Source organism: Apiospora kogelbergensis (genome assembly GCF_038363985.1).
Source record: "Apiospora kogelbergensis strain CBS 113332 chromosome Unknown utg000009l_segment0_segment0, whole genome shotgun sequence".
Taxonomy (NCBI): domain Eukaryota; kingdom Fungi; phylum Ascomycota; class Sordariomycetes; order Amphisphaeriales; family Apiosporaceae; genus Apiospora; species Apiospora kogelbergensis.
Genome location: NW_027117426.1, coordinates 150338 through 167887, shown reverse-complemented (window position 1 = coordinate 167887; position 17550 = coordinate 150338). Strand labels below are relative to the sequence as shown.

The 17550-nt window shown below is 54.2% G+C and overlaps 7 protein-coding genes across 7 annotated transcripts; 1 reads left to right on the top strand and 6 right to left on the bottom strand.

Moving 5' to 3' along the window:
* Nucleotides 1–4: 4 nt before the first annotated feature.
* PG998_013080 (uncharacterized protein) lies at nt 5–1632 on the bottom strand (the record flags this gene model as incomplete). Its single annotated transcript, XM_066879896.1, has 2 exons — nt 5–1256; nt 1325–1632. The coding sequence occupies 2 exons, from the start codon at nt 1630–1632 to the stop codon at nt 5–7; spliced, it is 1560 nt and encodes a 519-aa protein (XP_066724035.1).
* Nucleotides 1633–2558: 926 nt separating this feature from the next.
* PG998_013079 (extracellular metalloproteinase MEP) lies at nt 2559–4518 on the bottom strand (the record flags this gene model as incomplete). Its single annotated transcript, XM_066879895.1, has 2 exons — nt 2559–4109; nt 4165–4518. The coding sequence occupies 2 exons, from the start codon at nt 4516–4518 to the stop codon at nt 2559–2561; spliced, it is 1905 nt and encodes a 634-aa protein (XP_066724034.1).
* Nucleotides 4519–7465: 2947 nt separating this feature from the next.
* Nucleotides 7466–7720, bottom strand: PG998_013078 (uncharacterized protein; the record flags this gene model as incomplete). Its single annotated transcript, XM_066879894.1, has 1 exon — nt 7466–7720. The coding sequence occupies one exon, from the start codon at nt 7718–7720 to the stop codon at nt 7466–7468; it is 255 nt and encodes an 84-aa protein (XP_066724033.1).
* Nucleotides 7721–7964: 244 nt separating this feature from the next.
* Nucleotides 7965–8568, bottom strand: PG998_013077 (uncharacterized protein; the record flags this gene model as incomplete). Its single annotated transcript, XM_066879893.1, has 2 exons — nt 7965–8170; nt 8292–8568. The coding sequence occupies 2 exons, from the start codon at nt 8566–8568 to the stop codon at nt 7965–7967; spliced, it is 483 nt and encodes a 160-aa protein (XP_066724032.1).
* Nucleotides 8569–9677: 1109 nt separating this feature from the next.
* Nucleotides 9678–10544, bottom strand: PG998_013076 (uncharacterized protein; the record flags this gene model as incomplete). Its single annotated transcript, XM_066879892.1, has 2 exons — nt 9678–9747; nt 9904–10544. The coding sequence occupies 2 exons, from the start codon at nt 10542–10544 to the stop codon at nt 9678–9680; spliced, it is 711 nt and encodes a 236-aa protein (XP_066724031.1).
* A 572-nt stretch (nt 10545–11116) lies between these two features.
* On the bottom strand, nt 11117–12031 carry PG998_013075 (trypsin-like cysteine/serine peptidase domain-containing protein; the record flags this gene model as incomplete). The annotated part of the gene is made up of 1 exon (XM_066879891.1): nt 11117–12031. One exon carries the CDS (start codon nt 12029–12031, stop codon nt 11117–11119), a length of 915 nt encoding a protein of 304 aa, XP_066724030.1.
* Nucleotides 12032–15817: 3786 nt separating this feature from the next.
* PG998_013074 (uncharacterized protein) lies at nt 15818–17550 on the top strand (the record flags this gene model as incomplete). Its single annotated transcript, XM_066879890.1, has 3 exons — nt 15818–15918; nt 15970–17076; nt 17136–17550. The coding sequence occupies 3 exons, from the start codon at nt 15818–15820 to the stop codon at nt 17548–17550; spliced, it is 1623 nt and encodes a 540-aa protein (XP_066724029.1).

Sequence of the window (17550 nt, the reverse complement as noted above, 5' to 3'; positions counted from 1 at the left end):
GCCATCAGAGATCGCCAAAGAACCGTTGCATTTCGGCCCCGATCCAGTCTGATCTCTGGCGGATCTCATTGACCGACCACACTCCCTCCTCGGTGATGTAAACATCAATCAAATGCGCCGGGACCCATTCGAAATAGATGTTCTTCACCTCGAGATTCGGAGAATGCATTAAGTCCAACTCAATCGCTGAAGAGTTGATTGATTCCTCTACCACCCGTTCCGCGCCTTTGACACCACCTAGCCGCCAGCCCTGCGTCAGCTCCGCCGCGTCGTTCTCCTCGGCCGCATGAGCGCCGGCTTCTCCGGGGCCGGCCACCTTCTCGACCTCGCTCAGAACTACCACCTGGGCGCCGGGCGCGACGTGTTTCGCGCTGAGGACGGCCGGCAGCGAGCCGGTCTTGTTGGAGACGTCGCCCGCCGCGCTGATGCGGTCGGCGCCCAGCAGGACCAGGTCCACGCCCTCGGACGCCAGCGCCGCCGACGCGTCGGAATAGAGCGTGATGCGGACGCGCTTCCCAAGGCCCGGGTCAGTCTGACGTGTCTCCGATAGAAGCTTCGATGCCAGCGTCACCCCCTCGCACAGAGGCCTCGACTCGAGGATGCGGATGTCTAGGGTGGTGCCCACATCGGTATCTCTGATGGCTTGTAACAGACAAGTGGAAATCGTCGAACTCGAAGATAGTGTTAGGACTGTAAGTCCCGGTGGGGATTTGTTGCAAGTCGTGTGACGGTCCCTATTATGTTGGAGGAACGAGGACTGAATCTTCCATATTGCCGACTCGCGTCCAGCCAAATAGTCGTTAATCGTTCTCAGGATCTGTCGGAGCCTTTGGCCACCATCCGGACTCCTATTTACTTCCAGGACGTTTTCGACGCGGTCAAGTGTCGTTACTAGGGCACTGACAATGGCCGCGCCCATGCTCTCGCGCCCGTTCTTCCATATATGCCACGCCACCATCCGGATCTTCGCCCACCACGTGCCGTCCAAAGCAGCAGCAGCGCCGTCCGAATCCGACCCCGACTCCGCCACGGCGACGACAACGTCGCGGAGGATGGAGACGGCCAAAGCCGCCAGCTGTCGGGCCCCGCTCTCGTGGTCCGTCTGCAGTCGCTCCAGGCCCGCGGCGAGGACCCCTCCCGCTTCCGCGCCCAAGTCGATCTCGGGCCAGACGCGCCGCAGGCTGTCTTTCCACCGCGGGACGCCGCCGAAGAGCTCGTCCGAGCCGGCCGCCTCGAGCGGGTCGTGCCACCCCCAGCTCACTTGCAACCGGTCGGCGGTGATTCTCGCCTCGGCCCCCCGCCGTCCTCGAGGCGGAAGGCGAACGGGTAAACAGTGCCCTGGCGGCCGAGCGACTCGCGCACATAGGTGCACGGCTTTCCCCGGCGCAGGAGCTCGATATTGTTAGACGTGAAATCAAGCGTCGCCTCCTCTTCGATCAAGCGTAGGGCCGTGGCTAGCGGATTGGCGTCACGCTCCCTGTCGACGACTCCCGAGATGGGAACGAGCTTGGGCTTGAAAAGCCGCGCCGAGTCAATACCCCGGAAGAGGGCGACTTGGGCCTTGTGGGTGTTGTCAGGATCATATTTGAACAGGAAGGAGACGGCGAACTCGCGCTCCTGAATCGCCGCCATCGCTTGGGTGATGTTGTAATTTCTGTCTTATAGTACTCATCGAGTAAGCAGTCGACGAGAGATGCTATTGTTTATTTGCCGTGTGCCATGATGACGGTGATCATCGCAATGACGACAAACGAAACATCAAGGGTTGAGTTGGGATGAAATCATGCATTGCGGCGCTGAGGGGTGAGGGGTTCAGTTTGACACTTTGGGGTGTTCCATTGCCCCTACTCGGTCTGTTACCTTAGCTGCAGGTACAGGCCAGTCAATCGCCCGAGCCCAGTATAGGGCCTTGTACTGGACATATATACTAATCATCGAGAAGTTGTACAAACGACTGTCCACGTAACGTCCCGCTCATTATCCGTAGTGGGATAGCTGGGGCGGGATAGCAGCTGGGATAACAGCAGGAGGGACGTCGGAGCTGGAAGGCTGGTAGCCGCGAAGCATTAATAGTTAATTATCCTGCCATATATAAACATCTTCAATATATCAATTGGCATAAAAATGAATACTTTTTTTTGAAGAAGAAGATGTGTAAGAAAGGATTGTATAGATAAGGGCCCGGTTGCGCCCGGCAGCCCCTTCTATTTCTCTAGGTACGGTTCCCCGCAATGCACTGTAGCTTAGGGGGCTGGCTGACCTTACTTACACCTCATACTTGCCGGATTGACAAAACATCACAGTAACTATTGCTGTTAAAAATGGAAGAAAAAGTAATGGTATCTTCATACATCCTAGGTAATTAATAATTAACCAGACAGCAATAACCCCAAAGGCATTCGTTCATGCCTAAAGCAACCCCCAAAACATCATCGTCCCGTTCATAAAATGCATGCATGCAAGACTCTGCAAAGAAAGCCCCTTCCCAAGAACTCCAACATACCCATCCGTCCCTCGCCGCCCTAGTAGCCGATCGATTTGTACGCCGGACCTCCCATCTAGCAGACGCCCGACGGCACGACGGTGCTCCCCGTGCGCTTGCTGGACGCGTACTTGGCGCCCTCGCCGAGCCCGCGCTTCGCGAAGGCGGTCCAGATGGGGCAGGCGTTGGCGCCGCCGGTGAGGGCCTGGTCGGCGTCGAGGATGGCGTCGCGGGCCTGGACGAAGTTGGGGTTGCAGGGCTGCAGGGCCATGGCGTCCACCACCAGCTTCATGGCGAGGTACTTGCCGTCGGTGGGCACGCCCTTGCTGTCGAACGTGGGCTTGGCGCCGTCGTTCTTGCCGTGGATGTCGATCAGGTTCCACATGACCTCGTACAGCATCGTCGCCCACGTCTCGCCGATGTCGTGCACCTCGTTCTGCGTGTTCAGCGTCGTGTACGTGTTCGGGTTGACCGTCAGGCTCGTCGAGTACAGCACCGACCGGATCCCCGCGGGGTTGTTGTACACCCACACGCCCATCGGGTAGTCCGTCTTGCGCGTGTCGCTGGGCTTGAGCCGGATCGCCGTCGCCATGAAGTCGCCCCAGCCCTCGCCCATGCCGCCGGCCTCGAGCGAGTTGAGGCAGTTGGAGTTGGCGGGCCCGCCGGTGAGGCGGTTCGACAGGCCGTGCGTGTACTCGTGGATGACCACGCCCGCCTCGAAGGCGCCGTCGCGCTGCGGGGTGGATTGCGTCCACAGGAACATGCGCATGCGGCCCGGCTGGCCGTCGGGCGGCGACGCGAAGTTGGCGTTGTTGGTGCCGGAGCCGTCCTGGGCGTTGAGGATGGCGAAGTCGCTGCCCTTGCCGCCCTTGCCGTTGTTGTTGGTCTGGAAGTTGCCGGCCGCCTCGGTGAAGCCCAGCGTGTAGAGAAGGTCGTGGTACGTGTTGGCCGTGTAGAACAGCTGCGTCACGGCGGCGTCCCGGTACGTCGACGGCGGCGACATGGTGGCGCTGTACGGGTACGAGAAGTCGGAGCTGGCGCTCGTGGGGCGGTAGTTGTTCAGGTACGCCGACCCGCCACTGGGGTTGGTCTGCGCGATGGCGTTGTTGCCGTGCGTCGTGTTGTAGGTCGAGGACCCGTCGCCCTGCCACGTGAAGGGGTTGGACTTGGTGTCCCACGGGTTCGAGAGGGACTTGCGCTCGCCCTCGGTGGGGTCGTTCAGTCCCCAGGGGTAGACCTGGTAGGTAGCCTCGGCGACGTAGTCAACGACGCCGTGGATTTCCTCGTTGGTGGTAGCATCGACGTAGCTCAGCAGCCAGTTGTCCATGATGTCGGTTTCGACTCTCCAGGTCAGGGCGAGGGAGCCGTCAGCCTTGACGATGTACATCAGCTTGGCCTCGGGGTCCTTGACCGCACCCGAAGTTCCCTTCAGGGTGTAAGTCTCCTTCGCATCAGGCTGGGCCTCGGCAGATGCCTGGCCAGAGATGCCAAGATCGAGCATCTTGGTGGCTCCGCTCAGCGCAACAGTGGGCTCGCTGAAGGCGCGCTTCATCAGCGGGCTCTCGGCAGGAACGGCTCCAGTGAAGAAGTTGTTCGAGTACGAGAAGACGGTTCCGTCTTTGGCAATCTGGGCGAACTGTCAGCTGGGCTGTTCTCCAAAGGCAACAGAGTAGGAATCTTACGTTGACGTTGACGTCAGCATTGTCGATGTCGAGACCATGGGCGGTCTGCTTGAAGTTGACGTGGGCAATGCCATTCTCGCCGACGTAGTGGTCTTCGACCAGGCGGAACTCGGCACCAGGGGCAATGGTCTTGACCAGCTCGGTGGCGGTGTCGACGTAGGTGTCACGTCGGGCAATCCTCACGGCGTCGGTGGTGGCCTTGGAGCTGATGTACTTGGCCGTGGACTTGAGGCGGAAGGCGTTCAAGTCGACGGACCGGCGGCGCAGGTTGGACTTGTAGCTGTTGTGGCCGGTGGGATGGGCGTTGATGTGCAGAGAGGCGCCGAGGAGGCCGAGGAGCAGAGAGGAACGCATCTTGACAGAGCTGTGAACGAGAGGAGTAGACGAGAGATGGACACTGGGCTGGGGAGCTGCCTGGACCTCTTCTCCATCTTGTCGCGGTGCGATGCCGTCTTATATAGCGGTGCTCCTTGACGACCTGTGATGCCGGGCCAGGTCGAGCTAGTAGGATGAGCTTCCTAATCCGAAAGCAGGCTCACTAACCCCAATAGGCGGTCGAGTATAGGCGGGTAGCCTTGCAGGGGGGCTCACGGGCACCCTCTTTTGAGCCGATTGTGGACACAGCAGTTCGTGATATGCAAGACAGCTATAGGCAGGAGCGGGGGATCGGAGCCAGTGTGGATGGCGCCATAGGCCCGGCGGTTAAGCGAGTCCTGGGTCTGGGTGATATTGCGGCTCGAGAGGCCAAGGCAAAAGGGAAGGTGGCCTCGACGGGTGTGCCTTGGAGGGAGCTGGACTGTCTGCGGGATTCGCACCCGACTGATTAGAGGCTGCAGGGATGGCGTACGCCATTCCGTCCCATGTCAGGGCGACGAGCCACCAGATAACCTTACAGGACCTTACGTGTAAGCAAGCCATTCGGCCGCTGCCGGATCCGCATCGAGGGCCATCGCAGCGTACGTAGATCCAAGATTCCAATCACCCGCCCTCGCTAGGCTCGGAGATACTGGAGCGGCGAAAACACGACTGCCGCGTTTGCCATGATAAACCCATCAGAGCATTCGAGATTTGTCGCCTCATACTCTGGCGGGCAGGCGGGCGGGCGGATCAGTCTGGCTGGAGACGTCGAAAGAGCACTCCGTGACCGGTCTCTTGGCCCTGGATGACCGACCAAGCTGAGCGTTACATGTCGGCGATTGTGTAGCCATTAGCCCCGTGGCTGGTGTAACGGTCCCCAGAAGTCAAGACAAGGCGCATAAGCAGATGCCTGTCGTGGTCATTTGGGCGCCTGCCAATCCGGGACATGCGCATGTGGGAGGGAGCCGGATTGCGCAGACGGCGGCGGTGGTGAGCCCAATGGCACATTCTGGTCGTGGTCTAGCTTCTGCAGCGACGGGCCCTCTTGGCATGAATGCCAAGAGCCGCGCTCATCTTATGGCGGTTAAGCATTGCGGTGCCATGGCTCTGATAAGAGGGAAGAGGCCGATTGCTGTGCTAGCTGTGGCAGAGCTACCGAGGGGGGCACGGCTTTAGGCTTCTTTAGCGACGGCCCTCAACTGCTGGTCGCCCATCCACCTTCCCATTCCGGCCCAGGCACCCGACCCGATGACACAATGCTATCGGCGAAACAGACAAAGGCCCTTCACGTGCCACTTTTTCCCTCCTTGTCGCAGACGACATCGCAGCTGGCCATTCGTGAAATACTGCCGTGCGGCGTGAGGAGCCCCGAGGTCAGGTGCTAGGAAGACCCTGGGTAGATGATTTCTCCGGCAGATCCATTGTCTTGACTCGATCCGAGTGGCCCCCAATTTCCCAGCAGCTCCCACAGCTGTAAAGAGAGAGTATTGCCGACAGAGCCCCGATGCATCATCTTCTTCACACTTCCGCTTCATGCTTTGATAAAGACAACGCAATCCAACGTCTTTCTCGTATGTATGCCCAACTTCCTCCCTATTCAAGAAGGTAACTAAGTAAATAAGCAAGCAAGATGCGTGTGCACGGCGATTTCTACCTGGAATTCATTCTCGTTCGGTTGCGTGGCCCGCAGGTCTAGATTGCATCTGCAATGCCCAGCCCAATCGGAACATTTCGCTCTACACACCTGACAATCCAACTCCCTTCTCTCCCTGCTACCTCCCAATCGCAGCAGCAAAAGCCGGGCGATAAGGCAGTCAGCCTTGCCGTGCTGCAGATGGATACAGCGATTGGCGTCCATCCACACACCTGAGTAAAGCAAGCATTCTGCATCATCACCAGGGAACTTCTGCATTGGGACAATCACCACCCACGCTGCGCGTTCCATTTCCCGAGGCCAGGAAAAGTACCAGTGAACAATGCGACCTGCCATCCGACCCTCGCTTCTCCAGACAAGCATTGCCAAAATGCAACGCAATGTGAACCACACGTGCATGCTGCCAAACTATTTATAGATCATGCAGCGATTTTGCTGTCGGGGAAGTTCGACGACACGCAATGATGTCTCGCACCACAACGACCAGCAACCCGATGCTCATCTATCATGTAGAAGGCGGGGAAAGAACAAGTTCTTACAAATTGTCGTCTCCAACCAGCAATAGTCACACCATAACATGCATTCGTAGCGGATCAAAAGCAAGAAAGGACATTGCATGTTCTATGAGAGGGTAAGAAGGGATGCACTTTCTTTCATCTAGGCTTTCTAGGCTTGACTAAAGACAGAAGTCTCCCACTCTCCATATAGCGGCGCTGATGCGAGACTCATTGACCTCCTTCGCGGCAACTAGTTATTCATCCTCGGATTCCGCCGGTGCTGGCTCCAATATGTCTTTTTGAATGGCTTCATTTGACGCCCATGTCTCGGCCGAATCTTCCATAGTCTCCGAGCTGTCGGCTACAAGGCACGAAGCTGCTAGAATAAGCTAGATAACGTAATTACTATACAGTGTTCCGTTAACACCCCATTACGAGTTTCTATTGGCATTAAGCCACGCGGGACGCGACGTATCGTCACGCTCATCATGCTCAATCGGCGCTTCCCTCGCAAGGACGGCGGAATTCCCGATGCCGTACTGGGTCTATATCGGCGTCAGCAAGATCGGTCGGGGTTGATGATCTTCAAGGATTGCAGTCAAGCTTGACAATATACTACTACTGCAGCCAGTTTGTATTGGTAGTAGTGCACTTAGGTTGCCCAATTCATTTCTCCGGCCGGTTGAATAGATGGGCTGTCTGTTGCTAGCCTGCGATCTTCCATCGAGGTCCATGTCTCTTAAGGTAGTCCCGGTAGTAGTCCCAGCCGTCTAGAAGTCCATCCCCTTCGTACTCAGGTTCCCGCATTCGGGGATACGACCTTGAATACCAGAACGTCCATATGCCCTGCATTACCCCGAACAAGCAGCTCAATCTCGCGCCAGACGATAGGGGTGAGAGCGGAATTCAGCCTTTTGCAGGTCCGAGCCAGTGCTGCTTGATCTGGCAGGAGGAACAGTGCGGCAATGGCGTGCAGCAACTCCACGGACAGAGTAGTCAGGTACGTGGTTCCAAAAGGGTTCCTTATAACAACTTTCTCGGCGACCATGGTGTTCGACGGTGCTCGCAGGCGGCGCGATTTGTCTAAATGTCATTTAGCCGTTCAAACTGTTATCAGGATTGGAAAAGCGAAAAACATAATCCAACATTTTCTTTTATTTACCCACGGGCTACGTGATGCCACTGCTAAGTGGATCCATCTCATACTCTAATCAAAACAAACCTCCAGGTATCTCGGATAGTAAAGGGGACCCATTGCGTGACATGCAGCTAAACGGGCTGATGGTGTCGGCTCAAATCACGATGGCTGCCACGGCCATAACCCCAGCGAGGCCGGCTCCGGGAACGGCGTGGTGAGCAGCACCCGGCGTCGAGGTTGGGCTTGTCGTCGCGGCGACCGCGACGAGGGAGGCCATGGTGCTGGTAGCGGCAGCGACCTCGGTCGCTGGCGGGCTGTCGTCCCAGCGTTCGCAGAGCTTTCCCATGCCGCTGCTCATGTCTGTGTGTTTTCCAATCACTTATGTGTCAGCAGAGTGACCTCCAACACAGTCAACACATACGCCCCTATTTCTCAGGGGCGCCGTGTAGGTAGGTAGATGCTGGAGAGTAGCTTCACTTACCGTAATTGTCGGAGCTCCCACACTTGCAGCCCAGGCCGCCTACTTTGAAGACGATATTGGTCATGCTGTCGCAGATGCACTTGAAGTCGTCCGTTTTGCAGCCTTGATCCTCAAATGCTTTGTTCAGGCACTTAAAGCTGCAGCTGGGAAATTCGTTGACAACATCTGTGAGGTTGTTTTCAGCGCGGGTCAGCGCTGCGAGGGCTGCGAGAATTAATATGCTCAAATGCATATCGGCGGCTTGTATCCGAGTATTCAAGTTGGCTTCTGGTTTCATGATGATGGTAGGTATACAGGCTAGTCCCGTCAAAGGGCTTGTCCGCTTGCGATGAACAACCCGTGGGTATGATTCAATCCATTGTTCTAGTTTTGGCAGACTACCGTATTATCACCACGTCTTTCGAGTAATCTGGCCTGAACAAATGAATATCATGATGGATTCAAAGACTGCTGGACCATGGCAACCGCCGGGAACATGTTCGAGGCGATATGCGCTGTTTGCTCAATGCTTCAGTCATGATTCCGTCAGCTGGCTGCACATGGGAGCTGGTGGCACACACTGCATGCACCCATGCTCAACAAAGCTCCTCGCAGCAACATAATTGCATTTACAGCGCGACTCTTTCACATACAACCACATCCTGCTGAATACTAGGGATCCCATCCGCTCTCGCATATATAAGCAGCAGAGAGCCAAATTACTACTAGGGTCGGTGATGACCTGGAAATCCTCGGTGTTGTATATTTCATTTTTGTCCTTTTAGGTGTCATGCATCCCTCTGACGGGTGCCTTAGCGTCACCTCAGTCCAGCGTGTCAACGCACACGCTCATGGCGGTGTAGTGTGCGTACGCCCACCACATAGACACGTAGGCGACCTTCCTACCACCCAAAACGCGGTCTATATCATTTCCAGCGATGTTTGGTAAGCCATTATCAACTTGTTGCCACAGCCGTCGACTGGACTGCTACCTTGCGGCCGCGGGTGTATCGGCGCATCGTCTCGGCCATCCGCGGTGCCTTCATGCACTAACTAAGTAGCTTGAATTAATTACTAAAATCATTAGCGGTTAAATGTGATAGGTAAATTGAGATACTTGATTTGCCCCTATCACCTACAAGTCATGATTCAGCCCACCCTGCCTAATCATTCGTTCCTAGACGCATGAGCTTTATAGGTAATCCCAGTCAGAACCGCACCGATCCCTACAAGGTGATGCAACCAGTGGCCGAGTTGTCTTGGAATATTCCACCCAAGTACAGGGCCTCGTTGATACCCTCCTCCTGCGTGCCATTAAACAGGAAATTATCAATGTTGGCCCCTAGCGGCCGCTTCTGGAGCCCAAAGTGCGTTTCGCCAAGTGTTGTCGGCGCCTTGCCCGATATATTATTGAAGGTTGGCGGCACCACCACCTCTAGGGGGCAGATCGTTGGTGCTGTACAAGACTGATATCAAGCTGCAGAAGGGGGTTTTCAAAGTCAACACACACATACACACACACACACACATATATATATATACACAATGGGGTCAGGAACACAGAGAAGAGCAAGATTGCGGCCTTCCAATAGGCAGCAACCGGGGCATGATAGAGCTAGTTGGATTTGCTTACTTTTCGTCAAAGTTCAAGTCGATGCCGAAATTGTGCCATACATCGTCGGTAAGCGGCGTCTCGAAGAACATCTTGGTCGGGACGTCCCACTTGTAGCCCTCGACGCGGAACGTCTTGCGTGGCGGGGTGTCGACCGGGGCGCCGAGCGGCGCCCCGGCCTTGATGCTCCAGAAGTCGGCCTGGAAGTCCTGCGCCTCGTGGAAGGCGAACAGGTACTCGTGCGTGTAGTTGAGCGGCCGCGCCGGGTCGGTGCGCACCGACAGGTGCCAGGTCCTGTGGCCCGAGACCGTCGGATTGTTGTTGTTCACTAGCAGCTCCGCTCGCCGGAGCGCCGTCTCCAGGCCCTCGGAGCCCGACAGGAAAACAGACTTGTCCGATAGGCTCAAGCCAACGGGTTTGGTCTTCGCTTGGATGTCGAAGCGCGACGGCGGGATCTGTGGGAACTCGATGACTTGATCCCAAGTCACGTTGGGGCCCAGTACGTATCTAGGGTTGAACGGACTTTGCTTCGAGACAAACGTTTGGGCTGTGGCATTCTGAGGCACGCGCCCGTCAAAACTGAGGGTGCAGGCTGGGAGAGTGACGGCGCGGGCCAAGCCGGCAAGCAGAACCACTGTTGAGAAGATGATTGATGGAGACATGCTGAAGGAACTAGAATTTGATTTCGCACAAATAGGGAGTGTGGCCAGGGTCGAAAGCAAAACTAGGCGAATATAATCTGGCGTAGGAAAGATGAGAGCACCTGTTGGCGAAAGGATATTACTTAAGAGCGATAGATGCGTGTTGGAACAGATGGATGATTTCGGCAGTTATATTATATGGGGAATTGGCCTTCACCCTTGCAGCCCCCCGCGCTATCGACGCTCTCGCGGGCCTATCCGGCTGGGGGCTAGGGCCCTTGGGTTCCATTGTGGAAAACCTTGTTTTGCGGCGTTTTATGCGTAGATAGATTAAATGACAAGGGGGAGCAGAGTGATGAAAGCGGTGATAACCCCCTATTGTAAGATGGTCTACGAATAGCGACAGGTTCGTTAGTTATAGATTGCCGAAACAGCCCGTCTGCGCAGTCCACTTCAGGAGTCGCAGCTACTCGAGTGGCGGTAGATGTTATATATATTAAATTCGTGAAATATCATTAACACTAAGGGCTACCCGACAGGAACTACACCCAAGAAAAACGATACGCAAGTACTACACGTCCACGCCCCTAATATTAAGCCCAGGTACTGCGGGCATACCCTATGCCATTCACCCAAGTCACCCCACCAGCGAAGACGGAATCGACGACGACGTCCCCACTCACGTAGGCCGTGCTGAGGACGCCGTAGGACCAGGCGCCGCTCGATTCCGTCACGAACAGTGAGCTGCCAGACTGACCGCCCGAGCAATCGAGGTCAGTGTGGGCGGGGCCCGGCCCGTTCTTGCCGCACCCGGCGACGCTCGTCGCCGTGACGCCCGTCTGGCGGTACGGCCGGTTGCCGCCGCTGAGGTCGCCCGGGTATCCGAAGTTGAGGAACTTGGCCTGGCCCGCGTCCGAGGGCTGCGCGACGCGGGCGCCCAGGTAGCCGTGGGCGTCGCCGAGGCGGTCGTTGAGGACGAAGACGGCCCAGTCGTCCTGCGAGAAGCAGTCGCCGCCGCCGCCGTCGCCGTCCTGGTTGCCCAGCAGGATGTTGGACACGGACGAGCTCGGGAAGGCGTCGCCGTTGTTGTAGTCGGGCTGGAACACGTACGGCTGGTTCGCGACGTAGCAGTGCCGCGCCGCCGCCACGTGCCGCGGGCCGATCAGCGAGCCCGAGCAGTACCCGCCCGGGAACCCCAGCTTGCCCATGGCCGCGTACGGGTAGCTCTGGTCGTTGTACTGCACGCGGTTGTCGACGCCGCCGTTGATCCACCGTTTGGCGGATTTGGGAGGCGAGGGGGGCTGTTCGGTGGACGCTTGGCGCAACAGGTCTTCGGAGGACATGGTCGTCACCTCGGGGACGGCCGCGTCGGCCCAGTACGACTTGAACTCCTCCAGGGGTGGCCCGATGGGGTGGATAGCGGTTGCCGAAGGGGCCTCCTCCTTGGTGGGAAGAGCCAAAGCTGCCAAGGGCAGACTAAGCTGGATGCATTTCAGTAAAGCAGACATATTGAAGATTGAAGTCGGTCCTTCGACCTAGATAGACAACCCGCGGTGCTTGTAATTAGATGCCGGTGGGTGGCAGATTTAATCTACATTTATTTACTCCAGGGTAAGACAAATTGTTCCTTTTATATAGCTGTCCTGTCTTCTTCAAATACACTACTACTATCCGATACTACGCACTTCATTTGGTTACATTACATCGCAAGACCCTTCCTGAGAAGTTCATGGTGTGCGTGATGTTATCTCGTGGTCATTCTGTGCTATCATGGATCTGATGGCAGATTTGACATGAAGCGCTTTGCTGCAGAATCACCAGGCTCAGTATCATGGAGGTGCTAGACAGAATGTGAACCCCGGTGAGGGCAGCCGATAAGGGTCGTGGGATCAGACTGTCCTATATAGGAAGTTGAGTGGGACTGGATGGGAGGGATATGGGTCTGTCTCATTGGTCACAGCCCGAGCTACTGCAACAAGAACCTTGCAGGCGCCAGCAAATCAGGGGTAGAGCAGCCGCACACCCACCTGATTCCGGTATATGCAACGTAATCTTCTTCCAGCTGGACTCGCTCCAGAACAGACTGGCACCAGGACCGAAATAGGAGTACTACCCCACTTGCATATATCTCGCCGACCGAAAGCGTTGCTGCAAATGCTTGCAAATGCCACTTACTCTGGATTTCAAGCTTTTATCTTCCTCAGACTGGCATACATCACAAGGTCGCAATCGCACTTCGCAACGTTACCCTCGTGCAAGAACTTTGTACTTCCTGCCAGATGAAGGAGGCTCTTCCCTTGTCGTGTGGTATATTGACATACGTACTCTGGGTGCTACCAAGTCTAATCATCAGCCAACCAGCAATATGGTATTGTACGGGGAAGGGATAGATTGCAAGCCTCACTGGCCAGAGCGTGAAGCAGTCCGAGAATTTCCAGCTACTCGCTCCTCATTGTAGCCAAAATCATGGTTCGGTCCTTCTATTGGTACCCCGAACCCGGCCGCCACGTTCGTGTGTCGCACGAGAAATATATTTCTACAGCTTGGACGCTTCTACCCCCATCCCCTCCAAGCGCCTCAGTGGCGCATGAAAGGGGTCAGGGGTCGCATTCCTCCCAGGTTGGCTTTCCTACCATCACCATCGCCAATAGCTCGAACCCAGCCCCCCAATATTCTCCCAAAGTCACTGTGCTCAGGATGCCTAGACCTTAGAGAGACGCCACAGCAGTAGATTCTAGAACGTCAATATGAGATATGGCGTACGGATCCTTACACCATCCTTCTCTTCCGGGTTTGATACGAGAAATTCGAATGAGGAGAGAATTAGTATTAGTTTGCCAATCACAACGTGTGTATTTACGGAAACACGCCAAACACTCACTACGTGTGCCAGTCAGGCATCGCTGGACAAGGCCTGGATCACCGCGAACAGAATAGATGTCGCCGTCACGCACAGCTTCCCATTTCCCTGCAGCCTGGTTAATTTCCACTCACAAGACGTCATGGGTGCTATTATATAGAGAAAATTCCAAGAGAAATGAGAAACGCCTTGGTTTCCGGGGTAGACCGAGTTACGTCAGTTAATTATCTGCGCCGTTCGAGACCGATACGATGGGGAGATATGCAGAGCTTCATAGGTGCAGGATAGTCTCAAGCGTTCCTTCTCTAAACACAGATGTAACTCCTATATTAGCCCCATAGTAAACACTACATCTTCTCCACCTCTAATGTTGCCGTGTTACGCCTCTGCCACTTTTCCAGCATGTTGTCGGGTTGGTCGTGCCCATCTGATTCATGTGTTGACCTGTCAACCTGCTTATTCCGACATCTGGGTTGCCATAGGATTCTTCTTCCTCCGTCTAACAACGAAAAGCACCAGGAAGCCGATCAGAACGCAAACCGCAACGGGACCAAGAGCCGCCCCAATGATCCAGACCCGAGTTGAAGTGTCAGGTTGAGACGCGTTGCTGGGACAAGACCCTGTTGAAGCTGGGGAAGGGGCCAAAGCGATACTTCGGTAAAATGTTGCGTTCCCAATTCCATTACACTCATAGGCTTTAATAGGCTCTCCAGTAGCTAGAGAGTCTTGCCATATTGTGTGTGTTTGCCAGTCGGTCGAACTATTATCCTTATTAATATTGATTAGAGAGATTCATTGTTAAATTGCACGGGTTGTCAGTATTGTCTTACCATGTGGTTGAGGATATCAAGTTAGAGCTTGCCCACCAAGCAGTCATGCCTTCTGCAGAGTAATATAAATTACATGAGTCTGATCTAGCACAACAGTCTCCTACAAGTTGTGAGTTTATTCTCGCCTGCGTGAACGACCCTCCAGACCTGCAACTGATGTATTTCACTGTTTTTCTCAATAAAGTCAGATCAAAGTCCCATACATTATGTGGATTCCCGATCAGTAGGAGGAGGATATCTACTTACCGACAGCATCTATACCTGTCAGCTTTCTGAAGCCATAGAACTCCGTCACGTGGGCGAGTGCTGATAGTGATGCCGTGGCCGTCACTGGAATCAGGTTATCGTCCATTTCAAGAGGTAAGTGAAAGGGCCTTGTTGGAATCAAAATCATGGTATCTACCACTTAGACAAAGAGAGTCAATATATAATAGAGAATAGCTTCTAAATATAGAGTTTAGCTGTCTCGTACGATGTTGTCTAAAAAGTCTTTTCAGATTCCTCAGTCGCAGACCCCGTCGAAGGCAAGCACATGGTTATCCTGGCCAGAACCACCGAGAGGTCCAGCTTTTCATCTGGCAAATTGCCGGGGCGCTTGGGGATCTCTGCAATTAGTGATCAATATTTTCAGCCGCGGGTAGTAAAGATGCCACGCAGGCTATCTTTGTCACAGCCAGCTAGGTTGAAAGCGCAACTTTCCATGATTGTGCATCACACCAACATCGAGGTGGCGCTAGAAATCTATCTTTAGAAGCCCGAAGAGTTCTTCTCGTTCATAAAGACACATTCGGGTATGCTCTAACGTCGGCTGGTCAAAAGATCCCTGTTGTCACGCGATGGTGGTGCTGGGCTGCGGCAACGCCATGTTTCGGATGACAGAAAGCCAGGTGTAACCGCTCATACGGTTTTGGCACGTCTCATTGGATCTACATTCGCCGATATCGTATCTATTTTCGTGAATAGGTGGGACAGGCGCTTTATTGATATTTATGTTTTATGATTCGGTGAAGTCGCGCCAGCAAGTGGCTTGCTTGTCCAACATAATTACCTTCAGATGGGTTTCTGTCTAGCACGTCCGCGCCTTTGTGAATAGCGAAGTACGTATACATAAATCTTTTGAAATCTGATAGATTGAAGGTCAATTGCCATATATCGGCGATTCCCACCTTAGTCCCCGTTAATTGTTTTTATTCCACCACGAGCATACACGAATTTATTTCGACGCTTCTGAGCTATGAATTCCCCACCTGAGTACACTCCGTCACCCAGATCGACCATAGATACCAATCAGAAGGTTGACAATGGCGATCGAAACATGGGTGACTCCCATGACTGGCGCCAAACGTGGCAAGCACCGGTGACAATGGTTGGCTTGCTACTTTTAGGTGGGGGGCTCTGCATATGGGCACCACCGTTTATATCATTCTCTTGATGGGGAGAGTCCTGGTGACGACAGCAGCGTTACAGGGCAGCAGCAACGGAACATTTCATACGGCAATACCTTGGCTATCATCGCGAAGGCAGCGCTTGTTGCAGCTATATCCACAGCATACACTCAGCACATGTGGTTTTACTTCACGAGGAGTCGTACTACCGTCTCGGCAATGGACTCCAAGTTCACCGCAACATCAAGCATCTTCTCCCTGCTTGACCCCAAGTTCCTCACAACATCGAATTGCGGCGTCTTGCTGGCGATACTCACCTGGTATGTTTCCTTGTCTCATTGCTTGAACTGCAAAGTCGCTTACTTCGCCAGGCTTATACCACTTGTGACGGTTTTCACCCCTTCGAGCCTTGCAATTGTCCCCAACTTGGCATCTGAAGTGGATGTTAAAATGGTACCAACTATCAACTTTTCGAAATTCCGAGCCACACGTCCGTATGCGGTGACGCCCAGTGCCGGTAAACTGGCCTCTCTTGTTACCGCGGGCGAAAAAATAGCACCAGTTCCAGCATTCTTACCGAACGCTTCGTACAATGTTCAATTCACCGGACCCTCGCTTGTTTGTCAATATCCCAACAATAACACCAAGTCAATGATTGACCAAGTATTCGAGCAACTTGCTGGTCGCAATTATTCACAACTGAATGCTGTTTACATGGCTTTTAGTCCTTACGCGGGAGCTATGTGGCCTTTCTTTACCAACGGCACATCGCGAATAGATAAGGCTCCGGGAACAGATAATGCTGACTTTACTAACTTCATTGACGACTGCCTTGTTAAGCCAGATTGGCGACGCTGTCCATTCACTGACGCATCATTAGGTTCAGGGGGCTTAGGAGAATTGACGGACACCACTGACGCATTGTGGATGCGCTTTGGAGCCAATCGGTCATCCTGTTCTATCCAAAAGACAAAGTATAACGTTACGTTTGACTCGAGGAATCCGTTGTCGAGTTTGAGTGGCTACAACTTCTCTCTGCATGGAGTATTCAACGGCTCTGAAAAAGGAACTGACTCTGAGTCTATCGATTCAAATGGATACATCATGCTTACACAGAGCCTCCTCGATATTCTTACTGGGTCGATTTTCTTTCAACCCTCGTGGTGCTCTTTTCGCATGGCAGGAATATCCCAATGCAGCCGCAGGAATTACCAGAAGCATTCGACGAACGTCGATCGTACAGCTCTCGCAAGCCACGTCCTTCTGGAAATCAATAATCGATGGAGCATGATCTCGAACGCCGCAGTTAGGGAATTATCTAAGAACGCGACAGAAGGACTAGCTGACCCAAACGATGGGGCACTCCCCAAAGCTGATTTGGCTGTTTCACCTGGCAGTGGGACCCTTGGACTCAACGAGATTTTGGAGCAGATGTCAAGGAATTTGACTTTGAGCATATTCAGTCAACAACAGAATCTGTGCGTCCCTTTCAATTCCTATATCATCATCTCATTTTCACTAACTTGCCTGGCGACAGTGTTCACGGTATCTACCCGGCCAAAGTGACGACTTTCAAATATGTCAATCAATACCACTACAATGCATCGAAACTCATCTGGACCTATGCCATTGCGTTTGGTTCGGCATCAGTGGCTGTCATAGCGGGTTTAGCAGCATACGTTGCCAACGGCAGAAAGAGTTGCAACAACAACTTCTCGACTCTGCTTTGCGCCACTCGAAACCCGGACCTCGACAAAATCACCATACGTGAAACCCAGGGCCTCTTCAACGCACCCACAGACGAGTTCTTGAAGACATGCTTACAGTATGGCACGTTGCAGAGCATCAATGAGAAGTCGGGTCAGGATAGCAGGGTTGGGTTCGGGCTACCTGAGCAGGTTCTGGATCGGAAAAGGGGGTACAGAAAAGTAAACGGTGGACAGTGCGATTGA